Here is a 12,167-nt window from a genome sequence, read left to right as displayed (position 1 = left end):
ACCATACCAGAGATGATTGAATGGCAAAATAGGCACAGTAGGCTGAATGGGCGAATTTTGCTCCTATATCTTATGGCCTTCTGGTAGTTGTGTGATCGAGCTGTGCACAATTTGCTATCATAGTTCTCCAAATACATCAGGGATACAGACAAAATAATTGCAATGGAAAACGAACTGTGGATGCTGAAGGTCTGAAACAAAGACGGAAATTGCTGGAGAAACTGAGCCATATGATAGTATTTGTGCAGAGAAAGCAGACTTAACATTTGGACCTTTCTTCAGAAATTCAGTGCGGTTTGAGATGTTCTGATGTTCTGAGTGGAGCTAGTAAAAATCAAAAATGTTTCTTTCCCAATCTTTCTGTACTCATTATTCAGCCTCTTTACTTCTCTCTTTCTGTCTCTGCCTTTTCTGTTCAATTTCTCTTTCTGCCTGTCAGTCATCCTTTCTTTCTCTCGCCCTCTTTTTCACTTTCCTCTGTTTGTTCTACCACAAATCTTCAGTTTGCATACCCACCAGAAAACATATCTTGTTTATTGTCGGTGGAAGGTTAGCTCTCGCTGGCAGCCCTTATTTCATTTTCCACGCCCCTAGTAACGTGATCAGAGGTGGAAGATAGATCGGAGACTAGGAGGAAGAAATCTTTTCAGTATGCTTTCACATAAAATCCATACAATAGCTGACCAGCTGCCCACAGCTTCGAGTTTCAGTGAGGCTGGGTTCAGTGGGGAGATCAGTTGGGGTGAGATGGGAGACATGGGGGTGGGGAGAGTTGCTTATTTGAGACACTTTATCAGAAAAGTAGGAGTGCAGCGTGTAGTGAAAGGTGACTGCGCTCTATAAAGACTGACCTACTAAGCATCCTGGCAATAATGTGGGATTTGCACCACTGTTTAGAGAAGATTTGCTGTTGATGCTCATTCTTTCTCTCGTGTGCTTTTTGTTCACTGGAACCTCCGTCTGGTCTTCTCACTTCTGAAATGTTTGGACACAAACACCAGGTGCAGAGTTCTGAGTTTCATTAACTTGAGCAAACATTTATTTCTGTCAGCTCACTTCCTTCATAATTAAATTCCAGTGCTAAGATTTCCATCGAGCTGCCTCACAAGAACTTGGCATAAAATTGTTCTTCCTTTAGAAAATCCAATCTCTGCATGTGGGAATCGTAGCTATTTATTCCCACCCCTACCTGCCGTGAGAAGGCACTGCTGTGCCATTGACAGTGGGTTCGGTAACATGCTTGGTGATTTTCAAGGGTAGTTAAGAGTCAGCTGCACTGGTGTGGGACTGGAGTCACATATAGGCCCAAACCAGAGAAGGACAGTGAATGTGGATGTTTAGAGTCCAGCAAAAGGTGGCAGTGGTCAATTAAGACTGATCAACATGGGACTCTCTAAAATAATGTGTAAAACCACCAATACCTGTCACTGTGAGTCAGTCTGACTTTGAGATTGAACCAAGATTTTTAAATTGAGTTCTAAAGAACTCTAGGATGGGATTTCAACACACGTTCTCCAGAAAATTGATTCAGTTTAGTAATTACTTAGCAATCTCTCCTCTGCACTGTCAGATTCCATTGCATTTGACTGTCCTGAACTGATTTGAACTCAATACAATGATGACAGTCTGAGCATTCTGAAGGCCTACTTTCATTCTCTTGTGCCTGTTCCTGGTTAATCTGAAGAAGGTGGTACCTTCTTGAACTGCTGCAGTCTATGTTCTGTTGCCAGGGTGGATTGCCAGGATTTTGACTGAGTGATAATGAAGGGATGGCGATCTATTTACAAATCAGGATGGTGAGTGGCTTGAAGGGGAATTTGTAGGTGGTAGATACATATATCCTCTGTATCTGCTGGATCAATGTGTTTATGGGTTTGAAAGGTACTGTGTAAGCATCTTTTGCGAATTTCTGCAGTGCACTTTACAGATAGTACGCTGACTGAGCATCAAGAGTTGGAGGGAATAAATGCTTGTGGGTGTGGTGCCAATCAAGTGTGTTGCTTTGTCCTGGATGTTTTCAAGTTTCTTGAGTGTTGTTGCGGTTGCACCCATCCAGGCAAGTAGGAGGCATTCCATTACACTCTTGACTTGTGCCTTGTAGGTGGTGGCTAGGCTTTGGGAAGTCAGGAGATGAGTTACTTGTTGCAGTATTTCTAGCCACTGACCTGGTCTTGTAAATATTGACTTCACATGCTGAGTCCAGCTGAGTTTCTGGTCAACGGGAACACCCATGATGTTAATAGTAAAGAATTTAATGATGGCAATAACATTGAATTCTAAGGGGAGGTGGTTAGATTGTCTCTTATGGGAGATGACCATTTCCTGGCATTTGTGTGGCGTGCATGTTGCTTGCCATTTGCAATACCAAGCCTTGATATTGAACAGATCTTGGTGTAGAGCTGAAAATGTGTTGCTGGAAAAGCGCAGCAGGTCAGGCAGCATCCAAGGAACAGGAGAATCGACGTTTCGGGCATAAGCCCGAAACATCGATTCTCCTGTTCCTTGGATGCTGACTGACCTGCTGCACTTTTCCAGCAACACATTTTCAGCTCTGATCTCCAGCATCTGCAGCCCTCACTTTCTCTCACAGATCTTGGTGTAGTTGAACATGGACTTCTTCAGCATCTGACAAGTTGTGAATGGCACTGAACCTTGTGCAATCATTGGCAAATATCCCCACACTGACATTATAATGGATGGAAGCAGCTGAAGATGGATGATTGGATGAGATTGGTGTTGATGACATTTCTTTTCTCTCCATTTGACCAATGAAAGATAGTGGCTGAATGCCCACTGGGAATGTCAGGAAAAAAACCCCAATCTGGACAATGGTGAGAACATGAAAGTTGTTCCTGGAGAGACTGGTGGAGATTAATAACCGAGATACATTTAAGAGGAATCCAGGTAAACACTTGAGGCATAATGGAGTAGAAAATTATGTTGTTATAATGCAAAGGAGATTTTTTTTAAACACTCATTGGATGTGGGTGTCTCTGGCTAAGCCAAAATTTATTGCCCATCCCCATTGCCCAGAGGGCAGGTAAGTGTCGAGCACATTACTGTGGATCTGAAGTCATATGTTGGCCAGACCAGGTAAGTATGACAGCTATCCTTCCCTAAAGGACATGCATGAACCAATGTTTTTGGCTTTTGATAATGGTTTCATGGTTATCATTCCAGATTTTGTTTTTCAATTGAATTCAAGTTCCACCATCTGCCATGGCAGGATTTGAACTCAATCCCCAGAACATTAGCTGAGCTTCCTGAATTAATGGTCTTGTGATAATACCCCAGGCCATTTCCACCCTAATATTGTTATGTGCATGCAACACATTTGGAACTGTCCTACTTGTCTCAGTGCTGTAAATCCGATGTCGTTCCTTGTAGTTTTCAGAAGTAGCAAGTGCCTCGAGCAAGCTGTTCTTCTTACAATGAGTGATGAGGATCAACAAAGGCTGAAGCTGTGCACAGGGTAGGAAAGAAAAGAAATACCACTTGCAAGTTCCTCTCCCAGCCAAACACCATCCTTCCTTGGAAATATATCACCATTCCTTCAGTGTCAAAATGAAGGAACTGTTTTCCAAATAGAATAGAATGCCCGGCACATTCTCAAGGTCAGTTAGGCATTAGCAACAAATATATTGCAGCAAGGTAGCTCAGTGGTTAGCACTGCTGCCTCACAGCACCAGAGATGTGGGTTGGATGCCATCTTCAGACAACTGTGTAGAGTTTGTACATTATCCCTATGCCTGTGTGGGTATGCTCCAGTTTCTTGCCACAGTCCAAAAGACATGCAGATAAGGTGAATTGGCCATGCTAAGTTGCCTTTAATATTCAGAGGTGTGCAGCTAGGGAAATGTAGAGTTACAGGGTGAGGGTGGGTAATGGGGGATGCTCTTCAGAGGATGCATGTAGACTCAATGGGCCAAATGACATACTTCCACAATTCTATGAAATGTTGTCCTCGTCAGTGATGCTCACATCCTGTAAATAAAACAGAATGCATTAATGAAAAGAAAATTCATCTCTCTTTCAGCACCTCAGAATATCACAAAATATTTTACAGCTTCTCCCCTCCCACTGTTCTCTCTTCCCTTCAGTTCACCAGTCCTACTATCTCATGACGTGGCTGAGTGTCAGCCTTTTCCAGATTAATGTTCCTGTGAAATGACTCAGGACATGTTCAGGCGCTACATAAATTAAGTCAAACAAAAGTGTCAGATTAATCATGACCTGGAAGTGACATGATTTTACTGGGAGTGAACTTTACAGAGCCAATAACTTCTGTCCTTAGTAATCCTCCAAAGGTACATCATTAACCAGGGGAAAGAGGCATGCTGATAGCAAGTGGTTTAGCTAGTAAGGAAAGCAGGATCTTCGTCACACAACACATTGCAAATCCAAGATAACAGCACTTAACCTTCTGAAATAAACATCAACGGTTGAGTGGATTTGTTGCAGTAACAAGGATTGAGAAACTGCTGTGTTTACACTCCAGTGCTCCACTCACTTTCCTGTTTTGATTCAAACACACACCGCAGGAACCTGTTGAGTCTCTCTCTCTTTCTCTTTCTGTGTGCCTGGATTATGATGTTTTAATACCTGTTTCAACAACAACAGCTTGTATTTATATCACACCGTTAACACAGTGAAACACCCCCAATGTGTTTAAGTGAGATTAAGTCAGACCAAAATTGGCACTGAATCACTTAAGGTGATATCAGGACAGGTGATCTGTCAAACACACAGGCTGTAAGAAGCCTGAAAGGAATAGACAGTGGGACAAATGTTTAGTGAAGCAATTGCAAACTTTAGGGCCCAGGTGATGGAAGACATCAGCCCCAAAAATGGAGCATTTAAATTGGGAATACTCATGAGGTTGTAATTGGAGGAGTGCAAAGATATCACAGGAGATTGTGCAGTGCAGGGGGAGTCAAAAGGTCAGGAGGTGAGGCCATGGATGGATGTGAAAAGAAGGATGAACATTTTTAAATGGAAGTGTTGCTGCGCTGGGAGTCAATGTTGGTCTGTGAGTTCAATGAGCAACAGTGGAATGAAAATGATCCCAGTTTTTGAACTCCGAGCCGAAACTGTTCCTCGAAATCCCTCACTGTTGCAACTGCCTCTTGTCATTGAAGCTTCTGTTGTAGTGCTGGGACATGGTGCTGTTAATGATGTACTGAGGAAAACAGTACTTCAAGAGCACTTAACATTGCTATTGCTCAATTATTCATTTATACTCTAAATAGCTTGAGGATTCTGTTATCAATATTCGCTCAATTTCATTTACATAGAAAGCTAAAAATAATCTTTGCCATTACACAGCTTTAGTTGATCCCTTTAGATGATGCTGTGACAATTGCAGATTCATTAATCTTGTTTGTCCTTGTGTATTGCTACACTCTCCATCTTTAGCACATACTTTAACTTATTTGTTTGCAGGGAATAGCCAATGTTTACAGATTCCATGCCAACAAAGAGAGTTGTGTGGTCATTTAAAAAGGAGGGTGTGCTGCTTCAGGGTGGGAGGTGGCACATTCAACAGCATCTCTAACTCTATGCTGCGACTTCCCTCGGAGTATTTGGTAGGGATAATGTAGAGAGAGCTATACTCCATATCTAACCCTGTGCTGTAACTTTCCTGGGACTATTTAATAGGGACAATGTAGAGGGAGCTTTACTCTGTATCTACTACTGTGCTGTACCTGTCCTGGGAGTAGTTGATGGGAACAATGCAGATGGGAGTTTTATTCTGTATCTAATCTAATGCTGTATCTTCCCTGAGACTGTTTAACAGGGACAATGTAGAAGGGAAGATTAATCTGCCTGTGATGTCTGTGTCCTGGTAGTATTTCATGGCAGACAGTGCAGAAGAATCTTTACTCTGTATCTAACCCTGTGCTTTTCCTCTCCTGGGAGCGTAGTGATTGTGACCGGGTAAGCCAGCTGGACCTTGCAGGAAATGAGTTTCCTGATTAAGGTCATTGATCTGGGATCACTGGCTGACAGATATAAACAGAAGTGTCAGATGTTCTGTTCACTCTGAGAGCTGGTTCAGAGGGAGCTGGATCAGTGTCAATGACTGTCCAGGTGTAAATAAAGGGTGACTTGATGGCAGGATACTGGTGTTTGTGGAGTTATTTCAGGGAGTAACTGATAGGTATAATGTAGAGGAAGCTGTACTCTGTAACTCCATGTTGTACCTGCCTAAAAGTATTTGATAGATCAAGTGTAGAGGGAGATTTACATTAGGTCTAACCCTGTGCTGCACCTTTCCTGGGAATATTAGATAGGAACAATGTAGAGGGGGCTTTGTTCTGTATTTGACCCTATGCTGTGCCTGTCCTGGATTAGATCCAGAATAAAGCTCCTTCTACATTGTCCCTATCAAATACAGAGCAACCTCGATTACCTGAGTGTCGATTATCTGAATTTTGGAATATTCAAACAAGATCTCAACGTCCCGATGTTTGGCTAAACTGTGTTATCTGAACATTAGATTATCAGAATATTTGATTATTTGAACAAAGTAGTCCCTGCCCTTGTCATTCAGATAATCGAGGTTCCTCTGTATTTGACAGGGACAAGGTAGAGGGAGCTTTATTCTGGACCTAACCCTCTGTTGTACCTGACCTGGCAGTATTTAATAGGAAAAAGGTAGAGGGAGCGTTACTCTGTACCTAATCCTGGACTATAACTGTCCCGGAGGTATTTAATAGGAACAATGTAGAGGAGCTTTACTCTGTGTCTAACCCATGTCGTTCCCCTCTCTGCTCCAGGAGAACCCGTACATGTGCAACAATGAGTGTGATGCTCACACGCCTGAGTTGGCCCACCCTCCTGAGCTGATGCTGGATGACGAAGGCAGGATTCCCACCAGCTTTTGGCAAAGTGTGTCCTGGAGGAGCTTTCCCAAGCCCCTGGTGGTCAACATCACCCTGTCCTGGGGGAAGAACATCGAGCTGACCGAAGACATCATCATCACCTTTGAATCTGGCCGGCCGGAGCAGATGGTCCTGGAGAAGTCCCTGGACCATGGGCGGAGCTGGCAGCCCTATCAGTTCTACGCAGCCGACTGCCTCAACTCCTTCGGGATGGAGCCGAGAAAGGCCCGGGATCTGAGGGCCGCCTCAGTGCTGGACATCATCTGCACCGAGGAGTACTCCAGGGGCTACGTGTGGAAGGTGGACAAGATGGTCCGCTTCGAGATCCAGGAGCGTCTGGCCCTGTTTGGGGGTCCCCGCTTTGGGGACATGGCCTCACTGTATGGCCAACTGGACACCACCAAGGAGCTGAGAGATTTCTTCACCCTGACTGACCTGCGGCTCCGGCTGCTGCGGCCGGCCACTGGACCCACCAGCGTCGACCCCCACAATCTCTCCAAGTACTTCTACGCCATCTCCAACCTGGACATCCGTGGCCGGTGAGAGCTCCACAGTCCTTTCTGGGCAGGGTCACAGCTCACTGTTCACATTCAGGGAACGCGGGGTCAGGGTCCACATCTGGGGAACACGATAGGATAATATTTTGGGAGCACCACTCGGAGAACATCTGGGAGCACCAAGAGTGTTAACACTTATGAGTTTGGCATGAGGGTCAACATCATGAGTCACCATTAGGGTCAATATCTGCAGAGCATCATCAGGCACAATATCTGGGTCACCGTTGGGGTCATCATCTCTGGACACAAGCCAGGAAACACTTGGGGAAGGCAGTAGTGAGGGAAATATCTGGAGGTCTTTTTGATTTTATGTAAGATTCCAAGAGGGTGAGATATTCTCACCACTTCTATTGTCAGTGCTTAGTAACTCTGTAAGTTTTACAGACTTAGCGTCATAGGGTCATACAGCACGGAAACACATCCTGTGGTCCAACTCTTCGATACGTTTTTCCAAACAAAACTCATCCCACTTGCCTTTAGAGTCCTAGAGTCAGAGAGATATATTGCACAGAAACAGACCCTTCAGTCCAACTCGTCCATACCGACGAGATATCTGAACCTTATCTTGTCCCACTTGTCATCATCTGGCCCATATTCTCTAAACCCATCCTATTCATATACCCACCCAGATGCCTTTTAAATGTTGCACTTGTACAGGCCTCCACCATTTTCTCTGGCAGCTCATTCCATACACGCACCACCCTCTACATGAAAAACTTTCCCTTCAGGTCTCTTTTATATCTTTCCCCTCTCACCCTAAACCTCTGGCCCCTAGTGGGACTCCTTGACCCCAGGGAAAAGATTTTGTCTATTTACCCAATCCACGCCCCTCATGATTTTATAAATCTCTATAAGGTCACCCTTCAGCCTCCAACGCTCCAGAGAAAACAGCCCCAGCCTATTCAACCTCACCCTATTAACTCAAACCCTCCAACCCTGGCAACATCCTTGTAAATTCTTTTTGAAAGCTTTCAAGTTTCATAACATCCTTTCAATAGGAAGGAGACCAGAATTGCATGCAATATTCCAAAAGTGGCCAAACCAACATCCTGTACAGTCACAACATGACCTCCCAACTCCTATACTCAATACTCTGCCCAATAATGGAAAGCATACCAAACGCCTTCTTCTCTGCCGTTTTTGGTCCATAACCCTCCAAACCTTTCCTGTTCATGTACCTGTCCAAATGTCTTTTAAATGATGTAACTGTACCTGCATCCACACTTCCACTGGCAGGTTATTCCATGTGCACACTACCCACCGTGTGAAAGTTACCCCTCAGGTCCCTTTTAAATCTTGCCCCTTTCACCTTAAACCTATGTCCTTTCATTTGAAAACCCCCACCTTAGAGAAAAAAACCTTCACAATTCACCTTATCCATGACCCTGATGATTTTATAATCTCCATAAGTCACCCTTCAACTTCCTCCACTCCAGGGAAAAAAGTCCCAGCTTAACCAGCCTCCCCTTAAAACCTAAACCTTCCAGTCCTGGTAACATGTTTGTAAATCGTTTCTGTAACCATTCCAATTTAATGATATCCTTCCTATAGCTGGGTGACCAGAACTGCATGCAGTATTCTAAAATCAGCCTCACCAACGTCCTGTACAATCTCAACATGATGTCCCAACTTCTATGCTCAATGGTCTGAGCAATGAAGGCAAGCATGTCAAACACCTTCTAAACCACCCTTTCTTCTTCTGACACCACTTCCAAGAAACTATATACCTGAACCCCTAAGTCAGCCTGTTTTCTGCACCCCCCAGGATCCTACAATCAACTGCATGAGTCCTGCCCTGGTGTGCCTTACCAAAATGCAACACCTCCTATTTCTCTCAATTAAACTCTATTGACCCACTGATCCAGCTGATCAAGTTCTTATTGCACTCTTCGACATCCTTCTTCACTGTCCGCTTGGTCACAATTTTGGTGTTATCTGCAAACGTACTTACATTCTTCCTATATTCTCATCCAAATGATTTATATAACTGATAAACAACAATCGACCCAGCACACCGCTGGTCACAGGCTTCCAGTTTGAAAAGCAACCCTTCACTGCCACCTGTGTCTCCTGCCATCAAGCCAATTTTGTATCCAATTGGCAAGCTCTCCCTGGGTCCCATGTGATTGATCCTTAGTAACCAATCCACCATGGCAACCCTTGTTGAAGGCCTTGCTGAAGTTCACATACTTAAATGGGGGTCCTTAGGCCTATCAGATGCCCTATTATCACCTGCAACACCTCCTCTGACGTGGCAGTGTGAGAGTCGGTGTACATCAGCATTGTGACAACCCTCCTGCCCTGTAGGTGGGCTTGTTAATGTGATTTACTCCAGGACAGGGTGATGTTGACCACCAGGGGCTTGGGGAAGCTCCTCCAGGACACACATTGCCACAAGCTGGTGGGAATCCTGCCTTCCTCATCCAACATCAGCTCGGGAGGGTGGGCCAGCTCAGGCATGTGAGCATCACACTCATTGTTGCACATGTACGGGTTCTCCTGGAACAGAGAGGGGAATGGCATGGGTTTAAATACTGAGTCTGGCTACTTCTACGTTGTCCCTGTCAAATACTCTCAGGACAGGGACAGTCCAGGTTTAGATACAATGTAAAGCTCCATCTGCATTGTCCCTATCAAAATACTCCCAGGATAGGTAAAGAATGGGGTTAAATAGGAGAAAAGTTTCCTTTATGCTGTCCCTACTAAGTACTCCCAGAATGGATACAGCACAGAGTTAGATACAGAGTAAAACTCTCTGTGTTATCCAGGCAAAATACTCCCAGGAAAGGTTTGATATGGAGTAAACATCCTTCATATTGTACCAATTGAACATTCCCAGGACAGGAACAGAATGGGCTGGTTACAGAGAAAAGCAACCTCTACACTGTCTTCATCAGATCCTCCTCAGGCAGGTATAGCACAAGGTTAGATACAGAGTAAAACCTGCTCTATACAGATACATCAAACATTCCCAAGGCAGGTAAAGGAAGGATTAGATACAGAGAAAAGCTATCCCCATCAAACACTTACAGGGCTGGTAGATAGATGAAGTTAAACACAGAGTTAAACTCTGTCAACAATACACCCATCAAACAGTTGTAGGACAGGTACAGCATGGAGATAGCTGTCATGTAAAGCCATCCCAACACGGACTCCATCAAATACTTCTGGTACAGCATGGCTTTTTACTGAGTAAAACTCCCTCTTTTAAACTGAAAGTAAAGCCACCTCTACTCTTTTAAAGTGACAGATACAGCTCAAGGTTAGATATAGCTCTCTTGACCCAGTGGTCAACTTGTCCATGAACTCTGAGTTTTACTCTAATTTTCACCTTACCAATTGTTTTCATAATGTAGCTGATAAAGGGGGAGCAGACTGCCGGTGCGGAGAATGTGATCTCTCACAGAGCTGACCGGTGGCTTTTTGCTGTTGTGTGTTGTCAGGTGCAAGTGTAACCTTCACGCCAACAACTGTGTCATGAAGAAGGGGAAGCTGAGCTGTGAGTGTGAGCACAACACCACGGGGCCGGACTGTGGTCGATGCAAGAAAGGTTTTCATGGCCGACGATGGAGAGCGGGCTCGTACCTCCCCATCCCCAAAGGGACGGCCAATGTCTGTGAGTAATGAGCATCTCTCCGGCCCGGCCTAGCATTGAGCGGGGGAGTTTCACTTCATATTTCATCCTTGTGCCAAACCCTGAAAACTCGATGATTCTAAATCCAACCCAGTGGGTGTTTGTGAGTGTGTTCTCATATAAACAGAGACACATCGTGACAGGTTGTACAGAAGTACCATCAGAGATTCAGACAGCACAGAAAGAGACCATTCAGCTCATCATACCGGAACCTTCAAAAGTTCTGTCCAATCAACCGCACTCCCCTGATTTTTCCCAATAGTACTACAAATGTCTCCTTTACAGATTTTTGTCCAATTGGATTTTGGAATTTCTGATTGAATCCACTGCCACTGCACTTAGAGGCAGCACAGTCCAGATCACAATTGCTGTATAAAATCACCTCATCTCCCCCTCTGGTTCCTTTGCCAATTATTTTGAATTTGTGACCTCTAGGTTCTGACCTTCCTCCCACTGGAAACGTTTCCCCTTATTTATTCCATTTAAACATTTCTTGAAGTTAAAACTGTCAGTGTAATGTCAGAGTCAGTGAGCAAGGCTAACATTATGTAGCAGGTGGGTTATGAAAGTTGGATGGTTTAGATGTATCCAGACTCATGCACCAATAGACACAGCAATGAAGTGTGGATTGATGTGTGAGTGGCATTGTAATAGCTGGATAAACATCCGAGGAACAACTGAAGGAGGGTGAAAGGAGAATAAGCCTATCAGTAATAAATACCTGAAATATCAAGAATGAATGTTGCGAAGGAGGGATATAGAGTCATAGAGATATAAAGCACGGAAACAGACCCTTCAGTCCAACCCGTCCAGATATCCCAACCCAATCTAGTCCCACCTGCCAGCACCCGGCCCTATCCCTCTAACCCTTCCAATTCATATACCCATCCAAATGCCTCTTAAAAGTTTTAATTGTACTAGCCTCCACCACATTCTCTGGAAGCTCATTCCATACACGTACCACCCTCTACGTGAAAATGTTGCCCCTTAGGTCTCTTTTATATCTTTCCCCTCTCACCCTAAACCTATGCCCTCTAGTTCTGGACTCCCCAACCCCAGGGAGAAGACTTTGTCTATTTATCCTATCCATGC

At 44.4% G+C, this 12,167-nt stretch overlaps 1 protein-coding gene across 16 annotated transcripts in view; it reads left to right on the top strand.

The window, feature by feature from the left end:
• The window catches only part of LOC122541318 (netrin-G1-like), a 910,622-nt gene that overhangs the window by 868,716 nt on the left and 29,739 nt on the right, over positions 1-12,167 (top strand). For all 16 annotated transcript variants that reach the window (XM_043677973.1, XM_043677965.1, XM_043677962.1 and 13 more), the window contains 2 exons: positions 6,780-7,423; positions 10,885-11,057. In XM_043677973.1, coding sequence (XP_043533908.1) covers positions 6,780-7,423; positions 10,885-11,057 — 817 coding nt within the window. The remainder of the gene's footprint in view (positions 1-6,779; positions 7,424-10,884; positions 11,058-12,167) is intronic.

The sequence above is a fragment of the Chiloscyllium plagiosum genome, chromosome 37 (assembly GCF_004010195.1).
Source record: "Chiloscyllium plagiosum isolate BGI_BamShark_2017 chromosome 37, ASM401019v2, whole genome shotgun sequence".
NCBI lineage: Eukaryota > Metazoa > Chordata > Chondrichthyes > Orectolobiformes > Hemiscylliidae > Chiloscyllium > Chiloscyllium plagiosum.
This window is presented reverse-complemented; position numbering and strand designations above follow the sequence as displayed.